The sequence below is a fragment of the Electrophorus electricus genome, chromosome 7, assembly GCF_041902795.1.
Source record: "Electrophorus electricus isolate QZ-2024a chromosome 7, ASM4190279v1, whole genome shotgun sequence".
NCBI lineage: Eukaryota > Metazoa > Chordata > Actinopteri > Gymnotiformes > Gymnotidae > Electrophorus > Electrophorus electricus.
The window spans coordinates 33,330,001-33,348,047 of record NC_137503.1 but is presented as its reverse complement, the minus strand read 5'-3'; the positions used below and the strand labels follow the sequence as shown (position 1 = coordinate 33,348,047).

The window sequence follows — 18,047 nt, the reverse complement described above, 5'->3', positions numbered from 1 at the left end:
GTAAGGGACACGAAGCAGAAACAGCTCAGCTGGTGTGGTCACGGCTGCTTCCCCAGGGCCAGGTCCAAACCACACTCAGGTCCACGCTCCGGGCTGAGCTGGTACGTCTACGCATGCTTGACCAGCTGCTCCTGGAAGGTTCCTCAAAGTCTGTTTATGTCTTGGACTGCTTTAAATCTGTGCCTGGAAGACACTGCAACACCCACATCGCACCCAGAGTTCACACAGCAAATACAGGTCACACTCCACCACGCTTTCACAGGGCTGTTACACTGGCCTCATCAGCATCTCACACACACACACACACACACACACACACACACACACACACCCCAATCTTTAAGTCCACAGTCAGACAAGCTTCTTGCATGTGCACCCCCACACCCTTTCCCAACAAACATATCCCAACCACCTTCATCAACTCCGGGGGTTCCTGCCCGGCCCGCTGAGCTCCGGCTGCCTGACCCAGATCTGATCTGGGCTCCAGGCTCCGACCCAAACCAAACGCCTGGCCCACTCAGAGCTGGCGCACAGATCTGCTTCCCTGCCCAGGACACACAGGAACGCGCCAGCTTTCCATAAAGATGTCAGCAAAAACTAAAAGACCATGTCTCTCAGTTCTTCTCCCCTTCACTGTCTGTGCTTCCTCTCCCTCTCCAGCACCTCTGTAAGGGGGGGGGGGGGGTTAACAACTCTTCTGTAAACCCCTGATCCTCCTCCTCCTCCGGCACTGTCGCTCGTGTGCGTGCACGCACACTTCACTTTTCTATTATCCAAGCCTCTCTCCCCTCTCCCCGTCCCTTACTCACACACTCCTTCACTCACTCGGTTTTACTCACTCTTTCACTCTCTTCTTCTCCTCTCTCTCTCTCTCTCTTTAATTGCTTACACACCAAATAAAACAGATCCAGGCTGTTCTCTTTTCACCCTCTTCTAAAAGGCGAGAGAGAGAGAGAGAGAGAGAGAGAGAGAGAGAGAGAGAGAGAGAGAGAGAGAGAGAGAGAGAGGACATGGCACCACAGCACCTCTCTTCCTCTCTCTCCCTCTCTCTCTCTCTCCCTCTCTCTCTCTCTCTCCGCTGGTAATCCCATTTGATGGTGATGTCTTCCTAGCAGTTACAGACAGGAATGTCTTTAGCTCACATTCCTACGATTCAGTGGTAGAGAGAGAGTGAGAGAGTGAGAGAGAGTGAGAGTATGTGTTCAACCTGAACATGGCTAAACTCATCCACTGAAAGTCAGAGCCAAAACCACAGTTAGCCACCACTGCCATTAAAGCAATACAATCACCTGACCAAACAATCTATCACAGTACTGAACCAATCACCTAACCAAAGCATCAATTGCAGTACAGAACCAGTCACCTAATCAAACCATCATCAATTACAGTACTAAACCAGTACTGACTGCTCAACAGTAAAATTCTACAGCCACAAAGCATCTGTTTACACTGAACGCAGTGTTGCGTTTTCCAGGACTGCTTGCCTTAAGTTTTCTCTCCTGGCGTTTTGGGCCGTTAGAGCAATGGCGCTACAGCTGTGTAGACCGCACTGTTCCTCATCAATCACATGCAGTCACTCCATGAGCCATAAAAACCTATTAAACCCAAGTCCTTTTACTGTAATGTCTACTCACATCATAAAATTTAAGCATACGAAAGAATGACAAAATATCACTCCTCTTACTGTGGGGGAGCTTCTTTCTGAAAAGCAAAACTACACTGACTTTAATTTCCCCCCCTTGTGAGCAAAAAAGGCAAAGTTTGTAAAAGTCTGTACCTTCAGTTCTGTCGCTTCCCTTGTAGTTCCCGAGGCATCCAGTTAGTCCCTGAGCGGTAGTGGAGCGCCGGCCGCGGATGTGCACCTCAGCGCCGTGTTGCGTGCTAGACAATGCGCCGGCTCGCCAGGTATTCGCGTATTTATACGGGAGCGAACTAGCGGCAGAATGACGCTCCCGCTGGCTACTCTGCGTGAGTCAGTCCAGTACTGTCTGGGCTTCGTGGGCGTCACAATAAAAGACCCACGGCACTAAGAAAAGTCATAATTTCATAATAAAAGTTCAATTGCTTTCTCTCTCTGTGTATTTGATTTCTTTTTGCCTGAAAACTCATGAAAAATAAATTCTTCATTCATCGTAAAATATAAATAATTTTTTGTGATTTGAGTAGTTATCTATTTTACACTTTGTGACCCTACTAAATTATACCCCTAAATACCATCATAACTAACTATATTTTAAGTCTTAAAGTATTGTTTAGTTAGTTTAGTTAATTCAGGTATTATTTTATTTTATTATATAGTAGATATAAATGTAAAATCTAAAATTCTGAAAGTAACCCAAGGTTCTGAACTCTGAAGTTTCATTACACACCTCCTTCGGTGCCAGATGTGTAAATTCAATGAGAGCTGTACAGATAACTAACAGTACCTTTATCACCCTGTTCCATGGTCCACAGTACTACAGCTGTTGGTGTTTTTTTTTTGTGTGTGTGTGTGTGTGTGAGCAAGTAGATGTGTCATCCCTGACTGGCTGTGAGGAAGACGTGTAGCTCCCAGCAGGATAAGAGTCACCGCCGTGTCATTACAGCCAGGAACCATCGGGGAGAGAACCTTTGTGTCTGTCCATGTCAATCACATGGACAGGGGGGTCGTGAACCCAACCTGACATACAGGGGCTTAAAGAGTAAAGGATGCTGGGAATGCTCACAGCAGACCACATTGACACCTTACAACCTTCTCAGTGCCTTTACTGTTCAGAATGAGCCACTAGTCTTCTGGGTTTAAAGCAATGCATCCGCGTGTGTGCGTGTGTGTGTGTGTGTGTGTGTGTGTGTGTGTGTGTGTGTGATTTGTCAAAAGCCATTCTACATTAAAGACAAACTGCTAAGGTTTTAAAGAAATGCACATTTATGAAAACACACTCTGACAGCGAAAACGGCTCCTCAACCTGCCAACTGGCTCCGCTGAGTTGCTGATTGACTTCATCCGGAAACAATGTCATTGCCCTGAGTTGCATGTGTGTGATTCTCGTGTGTGTGTGCGCATGTTGCCTCACTCCCCACTGAGAGGCTCTTAGACTGTCAGACAGAGGATCAGTGAAGCTGGAGTAACACCAATCCTGCCAGCTTTCACATGCTCCACCCTCTGTTGGCTTAATTACAGGTTACTCAAGTCTTATTTCTCTCTCTCTCTCTCTCAGTCACTCTTCTAGCTCAGTTTCTCAGTGAGTTAGAATTCAGTTTCTCTTTTTATTCACTTTCCTGGAATGACCACAGCCTTTTTAAAAAGCCTTTTTTAACTTTTTTTTTTTTTTTTGTCTCTAAACCTCTGTTCTGAATTTCCATATTTGGAGACCTGCTCTGTTCTCTGCAAGTCACTCAAAGTCATCCGGCCAATCAACACCTGGCCTCCAGCACACCAGCCAATCAGCACCCAACCTCTAGCTCACCAGCCAATTAACACCTGGCCTCAAGCACACCAGCCAATCAGCACCTGATCTCTAGCTCACCAGCCCATCATCTGCTTCCCTTTCTTTTAAGCTATGGCCACCCTTTGTGTGTCCCTTTCTCTCAGTGTTTTCACTCTATTTCTCATTCCTCTCCATCAGTCATTAGGCACTGCAAAGGCCCTTGATAAATCACCATCACACACGCGAGTCCTTAGACTCAGACCTGCCGTACCCGTATCGAGCTTTCTGGCATGAAGACAAGGCACGTTTGGAAGTGGCAGCACAGCGTTTCTGCTACACGCTGTAAATGTGAATATTCTTCCTTTTTTCATTCTTCTTCTTCTGCCTACACAATTTTTGTTCCTTGTTCTCCATCCTATAAACAATGTAAGCCAGTGTTGTGATAAACAACGCAGGCCATAACACTGCCTAAGGCACAGCTCATGTAAACAGGCTGTGGTATGTGCGCTAAGGTTAGCACTGCACACTCATGTCCATGTCTAAAGAGAAAACTAAACACAGGGTTATGATTTAGCACTGGCGACTGTCAACCAACATTTGCAAAACCTCCACGTTCTTGCGGAACGTCAGTGGGAGAGGAGGCAGGTCCAGTCCCGGTCTTTAATCCCAGTGTCACCCAGCCAACCCAACAGCACAACGTCTGTGAGGCTGGGGGAACCTTAGGCCCAGAGTGGGCTGGCATGGGGCTGTACACACGTGTGCATAACTCATGTAAGCCCCGTGGGGAGCCCTGAAAGCAACAGAATTCCTTGGATGTTCTGTGTATGTTCCCTGTATGTTCCCTGTATCTGCCATGTATGATCCATGTATGTTCTCTGTCTGTTCCCTGTATCTGCCATGTATGTTCCCTGTATGTTCTCTGTATGTTCCCTGTATGTTCCCTGTATGTTCTCTGTATGTTCCCTGTATGTTCCCTGTATGTTCTCTGTCTGTTCCCTGTATCTGCCATGTATGTTCCCTGTATGTTCTCTGTCTGTTCCCTGTATCTGCCATGTATGTTCCCTGTATGTTCTCTGTATGTTCCCTGTATGTTCCCTGTATGTTCCCTGTATCTGCCATGTATGTTCCCTGTATGTTCTCTGTATGTTCCCTGTATGTTCCCTGTATGTTCTCTGTATGTTCCCTGTATGTTCCCTGTATGTTCTCTGTATGTTCCCTGTATGTTCCATGTATGTTCTCTTCATGCAGTGCCCTCTCTCACCTCACTACATACCTACACTTCAACCACACACATTGCCTCTATAAAAAATGATTGTTAATATAGCATTTACCACTTTACATGTTTCACCTCATAAAAAACAGCCCCACTGCTGTGGCGAACTGTACTGGGCCACATGGGAGGTGTGTGTGTCCGGCCCTGACCACAGCACCTCACATCTACCACAATGCCATAGCTTCCATGCTGTTAACCAATCAGTGCTGACTTACACGCCACACAGACCAGTAGTGATGCTTCACTGTCACATTAACCACTTCCTTATGAATGCTAGGACACTAACAGTTTAAGGAGTGCAGTGTTATTTTTAAAGATATAAGCACAACACAAAGCTTGGGTTGATACCAATACTTCATCTTGGACTGAAAATGTCCAATTAACAGATTAACAGTATGAAATGATGATTCAGCAGGTTCATTGGGTATAATTATGTCTCCTTCGTAAATTCATGTTTAAGGGTTTGTAACAAGTTCACACTGTAGACCAAACCCTGCTTAACTGTAACCATTAAGGTATTTGAATGATTTGAACTGAACTACTTGCACAATCAGTGAACAATGACATGAGACCAGTTAGACAGTGTTTGTACTGATCCTCGTCTACGATCTAAACGAGCTTTTGGAAAAGCATGTGAACCCAGTCACACAGTCTAGAACTCAGTCACATGGTCTAGAACCCAGTCACGTGGTCTAGAACCCAGTCACATAGTCTAAAACTCAGTCACACAGTCTAGAATTCAGTTACACAGTCTAGAACCTAGTCATACAGTCCAGAACCCAGTCACACAGTCTAGAACTCAGTCACATGGTCTAGAACCCAGTCATGTGGTCTAGAACCCAGTCACATAGTCTAAAACTCAGTCACACAGTCTAGAATTCAGTTACACAGTCTAGAACCTAGTCATACAGTCCAGAACCCTGTCACACAGTCTAGAACCCAGTCACATGTCTCTGGGGATTCAAGGAATGACCCAGTCCCACCAAACGGGAACAATCGGAGAGACAGTGACCTTTCGGTTTGTAACAGCTGTCCTTGGTTTCCGTGGTGACAGCCCCACTGTAACTGGTGGATGCTGACCGCGCTCCACTAAATCCGGTGGTATGAAAGTGATGCTTCAAACCCCTGCATGATTCAGTATCTCTCTCTGTATTCCTCTACGACTGGCCAAAGGTGCAGAGAAAAGTTCTTCTATTGTTCCTTGATTTAGTTTCCTTAATAGAAAATAACAGGGAACCACTGCTTTGAGTGAAAGTAAGTGTGTGTGTGTGTGTGTGTGTGTGTGTGTGTGTGTGTGTGTGTGAGGGTGTGGATCGGATGCCTGGATCCTCCTTGTCTGGTCATGACCTCATTCGTGCCCTGAGCTTGCAGTACACTCGTACACTGGGCTGACCCCTGACCCCTGACCCCAGGGAATAAATGCTTGTGCCCCTATCTGTCCCATTACATTGACAGGATACAGAACTAACACATCAAAATCTGACCTCTGACCATTTTTATTGCGTCAGAGCTGTACAACACACCCTCTATTTCCATGATCAGACAAAAACAGAACTGAAAAACATGAACGCAGAACTGGAAAGAACTGACACGCAGCCGTAATGCTGACCGCTCAGCAGCAGGAGCTACCACATTCTTCAATCTACGCAGGACAAACTGGACTTTAGAAAAGTCCCTGTTTAGCCATTTATGGTTTATTTTTAATTCACTCCTGTTTCATTCACATAGGTTTATGAATAAAATCGGAAAACTCCACCATTGTACCATTTTGAACTTTAGTGAGGCTCATGACCTCACTCCCTCTTCCAGCACAGACTCCGGAGGAGGCTGGTCTTTCTCCTTACTCTGATTGAAATGTGGATTAGAGCATTAACCATGAGGAATTTAACTGCCACTTTTCCTTAGATGAATGTGGGTCACGCCTTCCAGCAGCCTAGCAAAACCCCTCATCATAGCAGCCCATAATCAGCTTACAATGGTACCATTTAAACCCTGTGCAGCTGTAATTATTTTCCCTGCTCTTTAAAGTCGGATTCGGATTGCAGAAATTCCACTGGGACTGTTGGCAACGCAACTAAATGCAGATGACAAGGACCCCTAGCTTTGAGTTTGCATGCAGACTACATGTCTGCATACACACACACACACACACACACACACACACACACACACACACAGAAACCCCTACATACCTATACCCACACCCACTACACACACATACATTCATACACACACACACACACACACACACACACACACACACACACACACACACGCACACAAACACAAAGACAGAGATATGTTATAATCAGATTCTTATTCAAAGGGGCCCTGTGAAATGTCTCAGTAGGATAGCATACATATTAATCATTTGAGAAAGCAGATATCATACACCAACCACTGCTTACACTTCATTCATCATACACACACACACACACAGATTTAATAAATGAAAGCGCATTTATAGCCTAAAGTCACACATCTGCACACACACACCCCCCATTTCTCTCCTAACACAGATATACACATTTACTTTACAAGCTCCAGGTGTTATCAGTGGTACAGGTTTCACACTCTGTGGGGCACATTTCTGTAAAGCCCCGTTTTTTCACCCTGCTCATAAATCAATGATGTGCGTGTGTGTGCGCACACACACACACACACACAATTAGAGTAAGATTTTATAATAATAAAATCTTTAAAATGGATTTATGTTGTGCTACTAATCAGATCAACATTAGCTCAGTTTTCCTGCGTCTAACTAAATAAACGCATTAGACAAATTGGACTGTCAGTGAGTAAACGGAACTGTAGATCTAAACATCTAACTTAAAGCAGGTCAAATTTCTGTGAAAACTGTACATCTATAGTCGACTCTCTGCACACCCCTTGGTGCGCTCGCTCTCCCCCCGTGCTGAAGGGCGCTAGCTTGTGGTTTTCATCCACTGGCTCTTCTGTCATCACCTTCCTCCCAAATCCCCCAAGCGTTTCCTGTGGGCAGTCCGAGCAGCTGAGATAAGGGCCACATCTGACTGGAACCAGCCGGGATCGGGATATCTGTTGTCCAATACCTCTCCAGTCCTACTGGGGAAGTAAGGAAGACCTGGGGCCTTCCTGTCTCTATAACCAATGGACGATAATCATTTCAGATGAGATAATCTAACTGTTAAAGGGCGAGTCACGTGTCTATACCACTGGACTCCAGTTGGAACTCTCCGCTTACAAGATGCTTACTGTGCATAGCCTTCATTCTTATTCAGCAAGGACAAAGCATGCCTTAACAAAAAAAACCCTCACTCTTATTGGTAGACCTACACTTAAAAATGACTCGTCGTACATCCAATCGTTCCATCCAGAACCGTTTGAGGTCCCGTTTGCAAAGGGCCCAGGGGTTTACACGGGCGTAAGCGGGACATGCAAACAAACACGCAATGCGGCTTCAGATTTGCTGCCTGCTACAGCCACTGTGGTCAGTTTATGTTCCTCGTGCGAGCGGATTGCGTGCGGAGCATCAAAGCGGCACCGCAAATGACCCGGTCTCACGGCTGAAACAGGAGATGGCGGATACGTTTTTGGTTTTTGGTTGTTTTTTTGGTTTTTTTTAAAAATGGGTTTACAGAGTGTGGCGGCGAAACGGCGCTCGCTCATACTTTCCATCCGTCCTCGGACGGATACGCGCAATCCGACTAACAACTTAATCGCGAAGTCAATTGACGCAAAGTCGTAACGCTTGAACGAGCCAAGATCAAAGGAGACCTGGTACTGTCAGGAGACTTAAAAAACAAAACAATACAAAATAGTCGCAGCAGGTAGCCGACGTCAGCGCTGCCTCGGCACACACGAGATTACGGTCACCTTCTGGCCAATATACCGGGTGAAATAAAGTGGAATTTGGAAACTGTGAGTTCACATGGCAAAGGTCAAGGTTCAAGTGTGGTTGTCATTCCCAAAGGCGACACCAACACGGAGTTATGCACGAGGACCCGGATAGGAGCACTGATAAGCTTCTACCCAGCACGCACAATGCATGAGTCCTTGGTGATTATTGTAATTGTAATGCAGAAAGCTGGCTGGGTGGGGTTACGCCGCTACACTCCCGTTGTGGTTGGCAGCCTGTGACATTACTGTGGAAGTTTTTATGGAGGACGCAGCTTTTGTTTTGTTTTTTTAAAGCAACCCTGCCATTCGCAGTAGCTCACGCAGCCGGCTGTCCAAACAGCGAGCGATCTGATGCCCCTCGACCTGCTGCCACGCTCCAAGGAACAACAGGTCTCGCACGTCACCTAACACATGCGCATCACAGAGGCACACGTGTGCGCACACACAGGGTGAGCCAAATGCCTGTTTGCATTACCTTTCATTTGCACAGTCCTCAGCTATATCGTTCGATCTGGAAGCAGAGATTGGGAGGGAGGGATTGAGGGGAAATCACATGGCAGGAGCATAAATGTACAGGCAGGTGACAGATAAACTCTCACTCTATCTCTGTTCTCCAGGCCAAACAACAGTCATGCTACATCAGCAAGATAAAGTTTGAGTATGATCTAGGCAAAGATAGTCTTACACACCTGTGTGCGCAGACACACACACACATACACACCTATTTCCTGTCCAAGCCCCCCAAAGACACTGAGAACGTAAATGCCCCTGAAATGGTATACACTTACTATGAACCAGAAAGACAAAGAACCCCCCAGACTCTTTTCAAAACACACACAAAGCCCATACAATTCAATATCTCCTTTTTCCTGTTCTCATGCCTCATACACACACACACACACACACACACACACACACACACACACACACACACACGATTCCTCTTAATGCACAGCACATTGCAACATAGTCCAAAGGCAGATCGGATTCGTCTGTCACGCCAGTCCAGCCTCAATACAATGTCAATGCTGTTGTGTTGTTTGCTTTGACCTTCTGGCTTTTTACACCTGTTCTTTTGTGTTCAGAGACTGCCTGGGAAACATCTCCATTGTATAGCATTTAAACAGGATGATAAATGTGGCAAGTGGAGTTCAATACTGTTGAATAGCTGTAATGGAGAAGCACAGCCACAAGGCAGCGGTTCGGAAACAGGAGACACTGAATCCTCAGGGCAGAGACTCCGGGCACTCAGTTAGCTAAGACGCGCACACTTCAACACAAAGGATACCTCAGAGCGCTAAAGAGATTTTTGGGGAATCAGGACAGTTTGTAAGCCATGTGGAGACAGACACCTGCTGTTCTGTTCCCTGAAAACAAGCCACATCTTAAAGATCCTGGGACCAGCTGAACATATGCAGCTAATCTGTACACAAAAACACCTCAACAAAAGGTGATCAAAAAAACAGAGCCTGTTGCCGTGGGTTAGCTGGTTAATAACTTGTGCATACATTGTGTTAGAGTGTCTGAATGTGTTGTATACAGTTTTTCCATTTTTTTCAAACAAATTAAATTACTCCTGTGGCCTGACAGGGCCAGCCCGATAGGACCGGCCTGACGGGACCAGCCTGACTGAGGGACCTGTCACCTGGGGCCCAACATCACTGCCATTTACTTTAAATTCAAGTCATATACTGAATTTACATTTAGATATTTAAAACATGTTCCGAATTTTTAGAAAACCAATTTAAATCTGCCTTGGCATTCACACATGGCAACTAAACCACAGATGCGACAGAAGAATTTGGACTAGATATTTGCCTGAGGGTCTTAACCCCTGTTAACCCCCAATCGAGGGGTGCTGCTCTGAGCCGGCGGAGAGGGGGCAAAAATCGTGTTCCCCCAGATTAGGAGCAGGATCCAGGACAACGGCCTTCTACACAGCAGAGCTGACCACGCCACTCACAGCTCACACCAGTCAGGATGTTTGGGATGTAATGCACAGTGTGAACTGCCTCATTGTAAAAGACACATTTGACACAGCGGCAAATTGGCAAGCAATGTATTGCAGGAAGGAACTTTTGCACAGCTGTTCGTAGAAATCCACCCGCACACACACGCGCACACGCACACTCACACACACTCTCTGTCCCCCAGCTATCTCTCTGTCTCCACTGATATCACCCTGTCAAGTTCATGAACGAGTGCAATAACTTTTAAAACCCCCTGTTTATTACGCACTCACAGCAGTGCACTGAGGCTGTCCTCAGTCCTGAGTCCCGAGTCCTGAGCTTGTACTAGCTCAGTGTCACCTGCACTAACATGTCTCTCTGCCTGCCTCTGGAGTGGCTACCAGCTGTCTGGATTTGAGCAACGATACCTGACCTTATGATGGCAGTAACACCTGACCCTATGATGGTGGTAACACCTGACCCTATGATGGTGGTAACACCTGACCCTATGATAGAGGTAACACCTGACCTTATGCTGGCAGTAACACCTGACCTTATGATGGCAGTAACACCTGACCCTATGATGGTGGTAACACCTGACCCTATGATGGTGGTAACACCTGATCCATAATGTTTATTATGGAGAAACCTGGCTGTGTTGGGTTAGGAGATGCCTTGCACCCTCTTGCGTTACCTATCCTGCTCTGACTGATGCGTTTGGGAAAGTCAGGCCTACGTGCAACATGCAGGAGGATGGATCTCACTCACAGCTTGGGTTTGGGTTTGGTGGGTATCGGGGGTCCCTCTTTGACTGCAGATGGTGGAGTTTCCCCAGCAGGGGGCACCATCTCCTTTGCGCTGAATGCGGGTGGGGGGCTGTCTTTGGACAGCCTTCTGGGAGCGTGGCTAATGGGAAGGATTCCATTGGGTTGAGGTTCGGTGTCTGTGGCGACGTGGACGGGTGTTGCTTTGACGCTGGGCCAGATATCCAGCTCGTTGATGTGGAAAGCCTCTGCGCTGGGCGGAGTTTTGGGCGGGACTTCCAACAGGCTGATCTCAGTGGGCGGGGGAGTGGGCAGGAACAACTGGCTGTCTCCAGACACGCTGTCGTCTCCAAATATGCCGTTGCTGGCTGGCTCCTCGGCCGCTGGGTAGAAGACACACCATGACAGCGGTTAAAATTTCTCTTCTTCGTTCTTTGTGCGAAACACACTTATTAGGCTTCACGCTTGTCTAACTTTCACCAAATATGGTGTCAGATTAACAAACAGAGCTGTGATGAATAACATACTGAACAGAATCCAAACCCCAGACTCAAACCCAGATCTCAGAGAGCCCTTGCCATCCCCATGGCGACGTTAAGAAAAAGGAAACATGTTTAGCCCAAAACGTCTGTTTTGATTTTCTGTAGTCCATGTGTCTGCCATCCTAGTAAACTACAGAGACCTCTTCAGCCTACTCTGCTGGGTCATGCGTTAGGCTCTACCCCTTAGAGACCGTGTGCCGAACCTGTTTGGGCACATGTAATCCCTGTTTATTTGAACCTGAGCTGCACTCTGATTGCACTGTATGTATAAAGATCCATCAGCACAAACACACACCTCTCCCTCCTGGCAAGGGTCTGCCAACCTCGGATCAGCCCCCCTCCAATCGCTCTGCAGCTTTACATTCACTTAGACTTTAACAGCAAAACTGACCCCTGATCAGCTCGACTTCATTAGCCTCTTAGGAAAGACACTGTATTTGATTCTTTCTCCATGAACAAATGAGGCGGAGTGTACACGTAGGTCTCAGCGGGGGTCATCACTCTGCAACGTCAAGTCATAGTGACACAGCAGCTCACGCGTCGCCCCTCCTTCGTTATCATACGAGTCACGCGGGTGGCGTGAACGTGAGCACCTCGCAAACACGCCAAAAACAGAGCATATCGGAGCATAGCGGAATATTCTGGAAAGATTATACCTATTTAGTATCTGAATATGAGTGTTCACAACGTGTCGTTGTGGTGTGTCAGCGTGGTGGTCCTAGTGCTGTTGTGGTTTGGTGTAAAAGGCACCTGGCGTTACGGTGAGCTGGGCGGTGCAGCTGACGGAGCCGTACTCGTTGCTGGCGGTGCAGCAGATCAGGCCTCCATCTTCGGGGAACGCTTCCGCTATCACCAAGGTGCAGATCTCCTCTGGAGGGCCAATCGGAGTGGTCACCAATTACAAAGAGGCAAATTCATCAACCCCACAGTTGGACGCTAACATTGTCTACTGCAGGGAGTGGCTGCTGCCGGAACTCACTGGCAGGAGTGGTGAATCACTGAATCAGTGGACAGAGCAATTCTCTCTAACTGAGCGTGATTCTCTTTCATTAAAGCACACCACACACCTACTGTCACCTCCCAGAAAATGTGTGTGTGTGGGTACATATCTGTCCTTTTACTGTTCTAAGGGATTCCCATCTTGAACCTGTGTGTGCGAACTCTGAGTCATAATTAGGTCCTGTTTTGATGAGATCACTGCTGTCGCAATGACATCATACACAGGTAGAGTACACACGGTGTGGTAGAGAGCAGGTGTGTTAACAGCCGTAGTCTGGGAAGCTGGCGTGAGCCGACGATAGAGACGCGTGCAGCTGTTGTACGGGGTTTTCCCTTTGTCGGGGCAGGAAGGACACTTACCAGACTCTGCTGCAGACCTAGGCTCTGGTACCCAGAGAAAGACAAGGGACGGAGACGGAGACAGAGACGAAGAGATAGCAAGAGTCAAAACCATAAGCCTGGTCTCTTTACATCATTCTTTGTCTTTATCATACTTTCACTGGTAGGAGTTTGACTCAAAGGGACCTCGTCCAATGTCTGTCAACAAGCCTAGAGGACCAAGGTGTTTGTTTATGCGGGAAGATTAGATTCTGGTCCTACAGTAAACTGGGTGTGAAGTGAAATAGCAGTAATGTTGGGTGGTTTTCTGTTATTAAACAGATCTGGACCTACCAGACCCACTTAGACAAGTCCAGTGCAGTAAATCAAAACACTGACGCATGGCCACTGACAAATTCTCTCCCTTCTAATTGCTAGCATGGTAAAGGACTTTGAAAGGTTCATGTATCATGTATCATAGACGTTCTTATATTGAAGTAACGTTAAGCGTTGTGTGCTGTCTGTTCCTGGTCGCCACTCTCATACTTTTCTGTAGGATGCGGAAGTCGGGAGAGTCCTGGATCTCCTGGCCCTGCCGGGACCACCGGACCTGGAGAGGGGGGCTACCTCTCACCCTGCACTCCAAAACAACCACCTGGCCCTCAGACGCCTGGGTGTCCTGCAACAGCTACAGAAGGAGAGAGAGAGAGAGAGAGAGAGAGATTGGGAGTGGGACAAGAGAAAGAGAATGAGAAAAAGGGAGAGAGAGAAGGAGAGAGAGAGAGGTAGACACGGGAGGACAACAGGCAGTGAGGACATACAGTAACACTGCTGGGAAAGGCTCATTGGATCAGGGACAGGTTAACAGTTCCCACTGGTGCTTTCGGGGTCGCTGGCCGCCAGAAGGTGCTCCAGAACTGTCTTGAGCCCCAAGAAGCTTCCAAGTGGGTCACAGCTGAGGGGCCAATGGCCACAGTCTGAGTGGAGTATGGCTCATTCACTGAGAACTAACAAGTAAAGCCCAGGAGTCATAGGTCTCACTGAATATGACAGCGTATGTAGTACCGAATACGGAGACCTCAAACTACCGCACATGACGCTGTACCAAGTACTGAATACAAGATGGTTAAAAAGGCCCTGCTAAGAGCTTAGGATCTGGTTCTGGAAGCAGTTTAGGCTGGAAAGATTAAAATCAGGACTTGGCTATGCAAGAGTAAATTATATTGATAACTGGTTGCAGGCATGCAAGGTCTATTTGCAGAAGTTGTTACTTTTAGAGCAGGTTAAGGCACATGTGCCGCACTATTTGGAGGTGCATTTGAACGAACAGATGGTATAACCAGCTAGGTCTGTAGCAGAAATGGCTGACAATTATGTACGTATTATCCATCTAAGAGGATTTGGATGGAGAGTGATGGACGAAGAGATGGTAGCTCAGTGGTTAAGGTACTTGACACGGAAGGTTGCTGGTTCAAGCCCCACCACTGCCAGGCTGCCACTGTTGGACCCCTAAGCAAGACCCTTAACCCTCAGTTACACAAGTTGTACTCAGTCGTAATTGTAAGTCACTTTGGATAAAAAACAGCTAAATGCCATAAATGTAAATGGATGGAAGGATGAGAGATAGATGGATGGAAGGATAGAGAGGGATGGATGGAGGAATTGATGGATGGAGGGAGGGATAGATGGAGGAACAGAGAGATGGATGGACATGGATGGAAAGATAGAGAGATGGATGGATGGAGAGATGAATGGAGAGAGAGATTGAGAGATAGATGAAGAGGTGAAGAGAAACAGATGCCTTCCTTTAATGAAGCGGAAAATGATATATCAGAGCAGAGTGAAAGAGAGAAGGCTGAACACACAAAGTATAGTTTAGGAGGAGAAATTAATTGATTAATTGATCACACATAAGTCAGCCATTGTTTCAGGATATGCCAGAGAGGGTACGGCTAAGGAGAGAGAGAGAGAGAGAGAGTCTGTTACCTTGGTGAACGTAGGGGGTGCTGGCAGGTATCCATCACTAGTATACTGTGAGGACACAGGACTCTGAACCTGAAGGGGAGGGAGAGAGACCGAGAGTTTGTATCTCGTCCTCTGCCAGTTAAATGATATATGCTCTGGTTCCAACACAAAGAGAGTTCATGTTGCCAGAGTGTGTCAGGTTTGTAGCATAACATCTGCTATTGTCATTGTTGATGAGTCTTCCAGACCTCTGTGCGTGTGAGTGCAATTATGCATGTGTGTGTGTGTGTGTGTGTGTGAATGTACACATGCGTGCACATGTGTGTGTTGGCCTTACTCTCCGTGGAGGGCTCAGCAGCGGCTGGAGCAGAGTGGTGCTGTGAGAAACCTTCTCGGGGCTTTTGGGTGGAGAAGTGCGGATGGTCAGAGACACAGAGGCTGTTTTCTTCTGCACCCTGAGGAGAAACCCACAGAGCTCTGAGACCCGCGGCCCCGCTCTGCCCCACCCTGCCCCGGAACGCCACCAACCAGGGGTGCTACCGTGGACGTTTTCCGGTTCACAGCTCTTAATTAAATTATTCCACACAAATTGGTTTGGCTAAAAAAATACAAATATTATTTCCAAAAAGATGACAAGGTACTGTGATAGCAGACGGGATACATTCCATAGCACAGAGTGAACAGTGACAGCACCCAGATTTTTTCTGTTTAGAATGTTCTTTCCATTTTTCCATTTTTCCAGTGTAGTTCTGAAATGGTTGTGCGTTCACAGCTGTGCAGTAATCCCTGTTAACCTCACACGCCGCCACGCTTCGCAGCCGTGCACTAACTCATCACGTGCCGTTAGCGTGTGCCATTGGGCCGTATCACGGCGCGCCATGCCACGCCTACATATGGTGACCTCACACGGCCTCACGCGACCCTGTTCAAGAGCCCCTGCCGGACTCGCTGCTTCCACGCAGCTCGGCCCCCAAAACGCCGTCATATTTCAGAACCTCCAGCGGGGGAGCATTTGCTCTTGTCACGCAACAGCTGCGTGGGTGAGCGTGAGTCCGCTCAGCTGTGTCCGTCCGCATCCGACTGGCATTGAGCCGAGACACGTCTGTCCCAGGATCACCTCGGCCCTGTTTAAGGGACCGTACGGTTTTGGGAGTCTGTTTAACAGGCTGCATTGGGCTGAGAATGTGCAGCACCGATTATCTAATGCACACAAAAGCTCTACAGACCCATCATACACGCTGTGTTGGGCAGTTGCTTTCACACACACACACGACATAAAGGTAGCGAATGACCGTGGGACCAATAGGAGCGCAGCGCCTAGAAGAGGCTGGTGATGTCACACGTAGGCGGGACAAACCCCTGGTGATTGCAGGAGTGAGGAGCGGGACACGGATGGAGGGATGATTTTACAAACAGAAGGAGGAGAATTTGTGCAACTTCAGTGAAAGGAGAGAGGAAGATGGAGAAAGATGTACTGAATGAAGAGAGGGTGTGAAGAACTCAATCCTTATCCAGCACACAGCGGAGGGATAATACCATTACAAGTGCATTACGTACTGGTTTATATGACAGGGTAGTAAAGGCTTATATATAACTTGGGGACAGTTAGCCTGGCAAACCTGTGGGATATGTCAGAGGTCTCAAAGGTCAAGGGTCAGGGGGTGTTAAGTCAAAGGTTACATCAAAGGGGTTATATTGATAAACATACTGTGGCATGGCTCCTGACTTTGATTTGGTGGCGGAACCTTCCCCCTCCGAATCTGAAGACGAGGCTCCTGTGAAGGTGTGAGGTGAGAGAGAGAGAGAAGAGAGAAAGAGGGAGAGAGAGAGAGAGGGAAATGGAGAGAGAAAAAGCGGGAGGGAAGGAAGAGAGAGACCGGATGTGATTACAACATTGTGATAAGCGTGGGGGCTAGTTATTATACAACAGCTAATGCGTGTGTGTGTGTGTGTGTGTGTGTGTGTGTGTGTGTGTACACAAGAGCCTCACCTTCAATGTAGACCTCAGCAGAAGTGTTGTCTGCTCCCAGAGCGTTAGAAGCTACGCAGGTGTACCGTCCCGTGTCGTCCTCGAAAGCCTCAGCAATCACTAGCATGTGCAGGTCACCGTCCCTCCAGATCTGAATATCAGGGCAGTGGTGTAGCTCCCGTCCCTCACAAAACCACCTGGCCAATGGGAGGCAGGAACAGTTTCAGTCAATGATATCGAAAACAAAGAACCTCTGATCTCTGAGAGATGGTGTAATTAGAGTAATCTGCTATTTATCTGGGAAACCAAATATTTAGTCCTTCAAGTTTCTTTTCAATAGAATGTTTATATGACTTGCTGAAGCCAGACATTTGAAAGGAAGTGCTTTAGGGTAAGATCTTCTAACATCCAGCATCGAGATCATACATATTCCGCAAACACGCTCAAGTCCAGTGCGAGTTACAGTTACAGATGTACATGATGAAACTATGCCTAAAAACACCCTTACTTCAGTATTAGACTGAGACTTTTGTTCTATTTACTACTATCAGACACAGTATGAGTTCAAGAAACTCCTTAATATAACTCTTATTAAATGTTTATATGTAAACAATTCGTATTGTTAATTTTTCTTCAAAAACGCTTAATCCAATTCAGGGTGACAGGGGGCGGAGCCTATCCTGGCAGCACAAGGTGCAACCCGGGAGAAATTGTAGTCGTGGAGACCAACGAAGCATGTGTAAAACAACCCCCCCACCCCGTCTGACTTTAAGATAAAAGTACTTTTGTATTCTCGTGTGGCTGGGATCAGAGCACCAGGAAGTAATCAGGTTCTGAAGTCCAGAACCAGGAAAGAACCACCACGCCGTGGGTCTCCTGCCCATAGACGAGCACGTGCCGTGTCACCACACAGCATCGGACCACACCTACGCTCACCACATGCTTTCCCAGCACACTGACCGAGATCAGACCTCACCAGAGC

At 47.2% G+C, this 18,047-nt stretch overlaps 1 protein-coding gene across 10 annotated transcripts in view; it reads right to left on the bottom strand.

Moving 5' to 3' along the window:
* palld (palladin, cytoskeletal associated protein) overlaps positions 1 to 18,047 on the bottom strand; it is a 65,758-nt gene that overhangs the window by 16,473 nt on the left and 31,238 nt on the right. For 7 of the 10 annotated variants that reach the window (XM_035524369.2, XM_081717030.1, XM_035524372.2 and 4 more), the window contains 8 exons: positions 17,087 to 17,262; positions 16,805 to 16,871; positions 15,434 to 15,551; positions 15,118 to 15,186; positions 13,678 to 13,819; positions 13,174 to 13,197; positions 12,565 to 12,684; positions 11,277 to 11,655 (listed from right to left, as the gene is read on the bottom strand). In XM_035524369.2, coding sequence (XP_035380262.1) covers positions 11,277 to 11,655; positions 12,565 to 12,684; positions 13,174 to 13,197; positions 13,678 to 13,819; positions 15,118 to 15,186; positions 15,434 to 15,551; positions 16,805 to 16,871; positions 17,087 to 17,262 — 1,095 coding nt within the window. Of the gene's footprint in view, positions 1 to 1,777; positions 2,091 to 11,276; positions 11,656 to 12,564; positions 12,685 to 13,173; positions 13,198 to 13,677; positions 13,820 to 15,117; positions 15,187 to 15,433; positions 15,552 to 16,804; positions 16,872 to 17,086; positions 17,263 to 18,047 lie in introns of those variants that run through there. The other 3 variants (XM_035524370.2, XM_081717031.1, XM_081717035.1) reach the window with 3 other exon arrangements.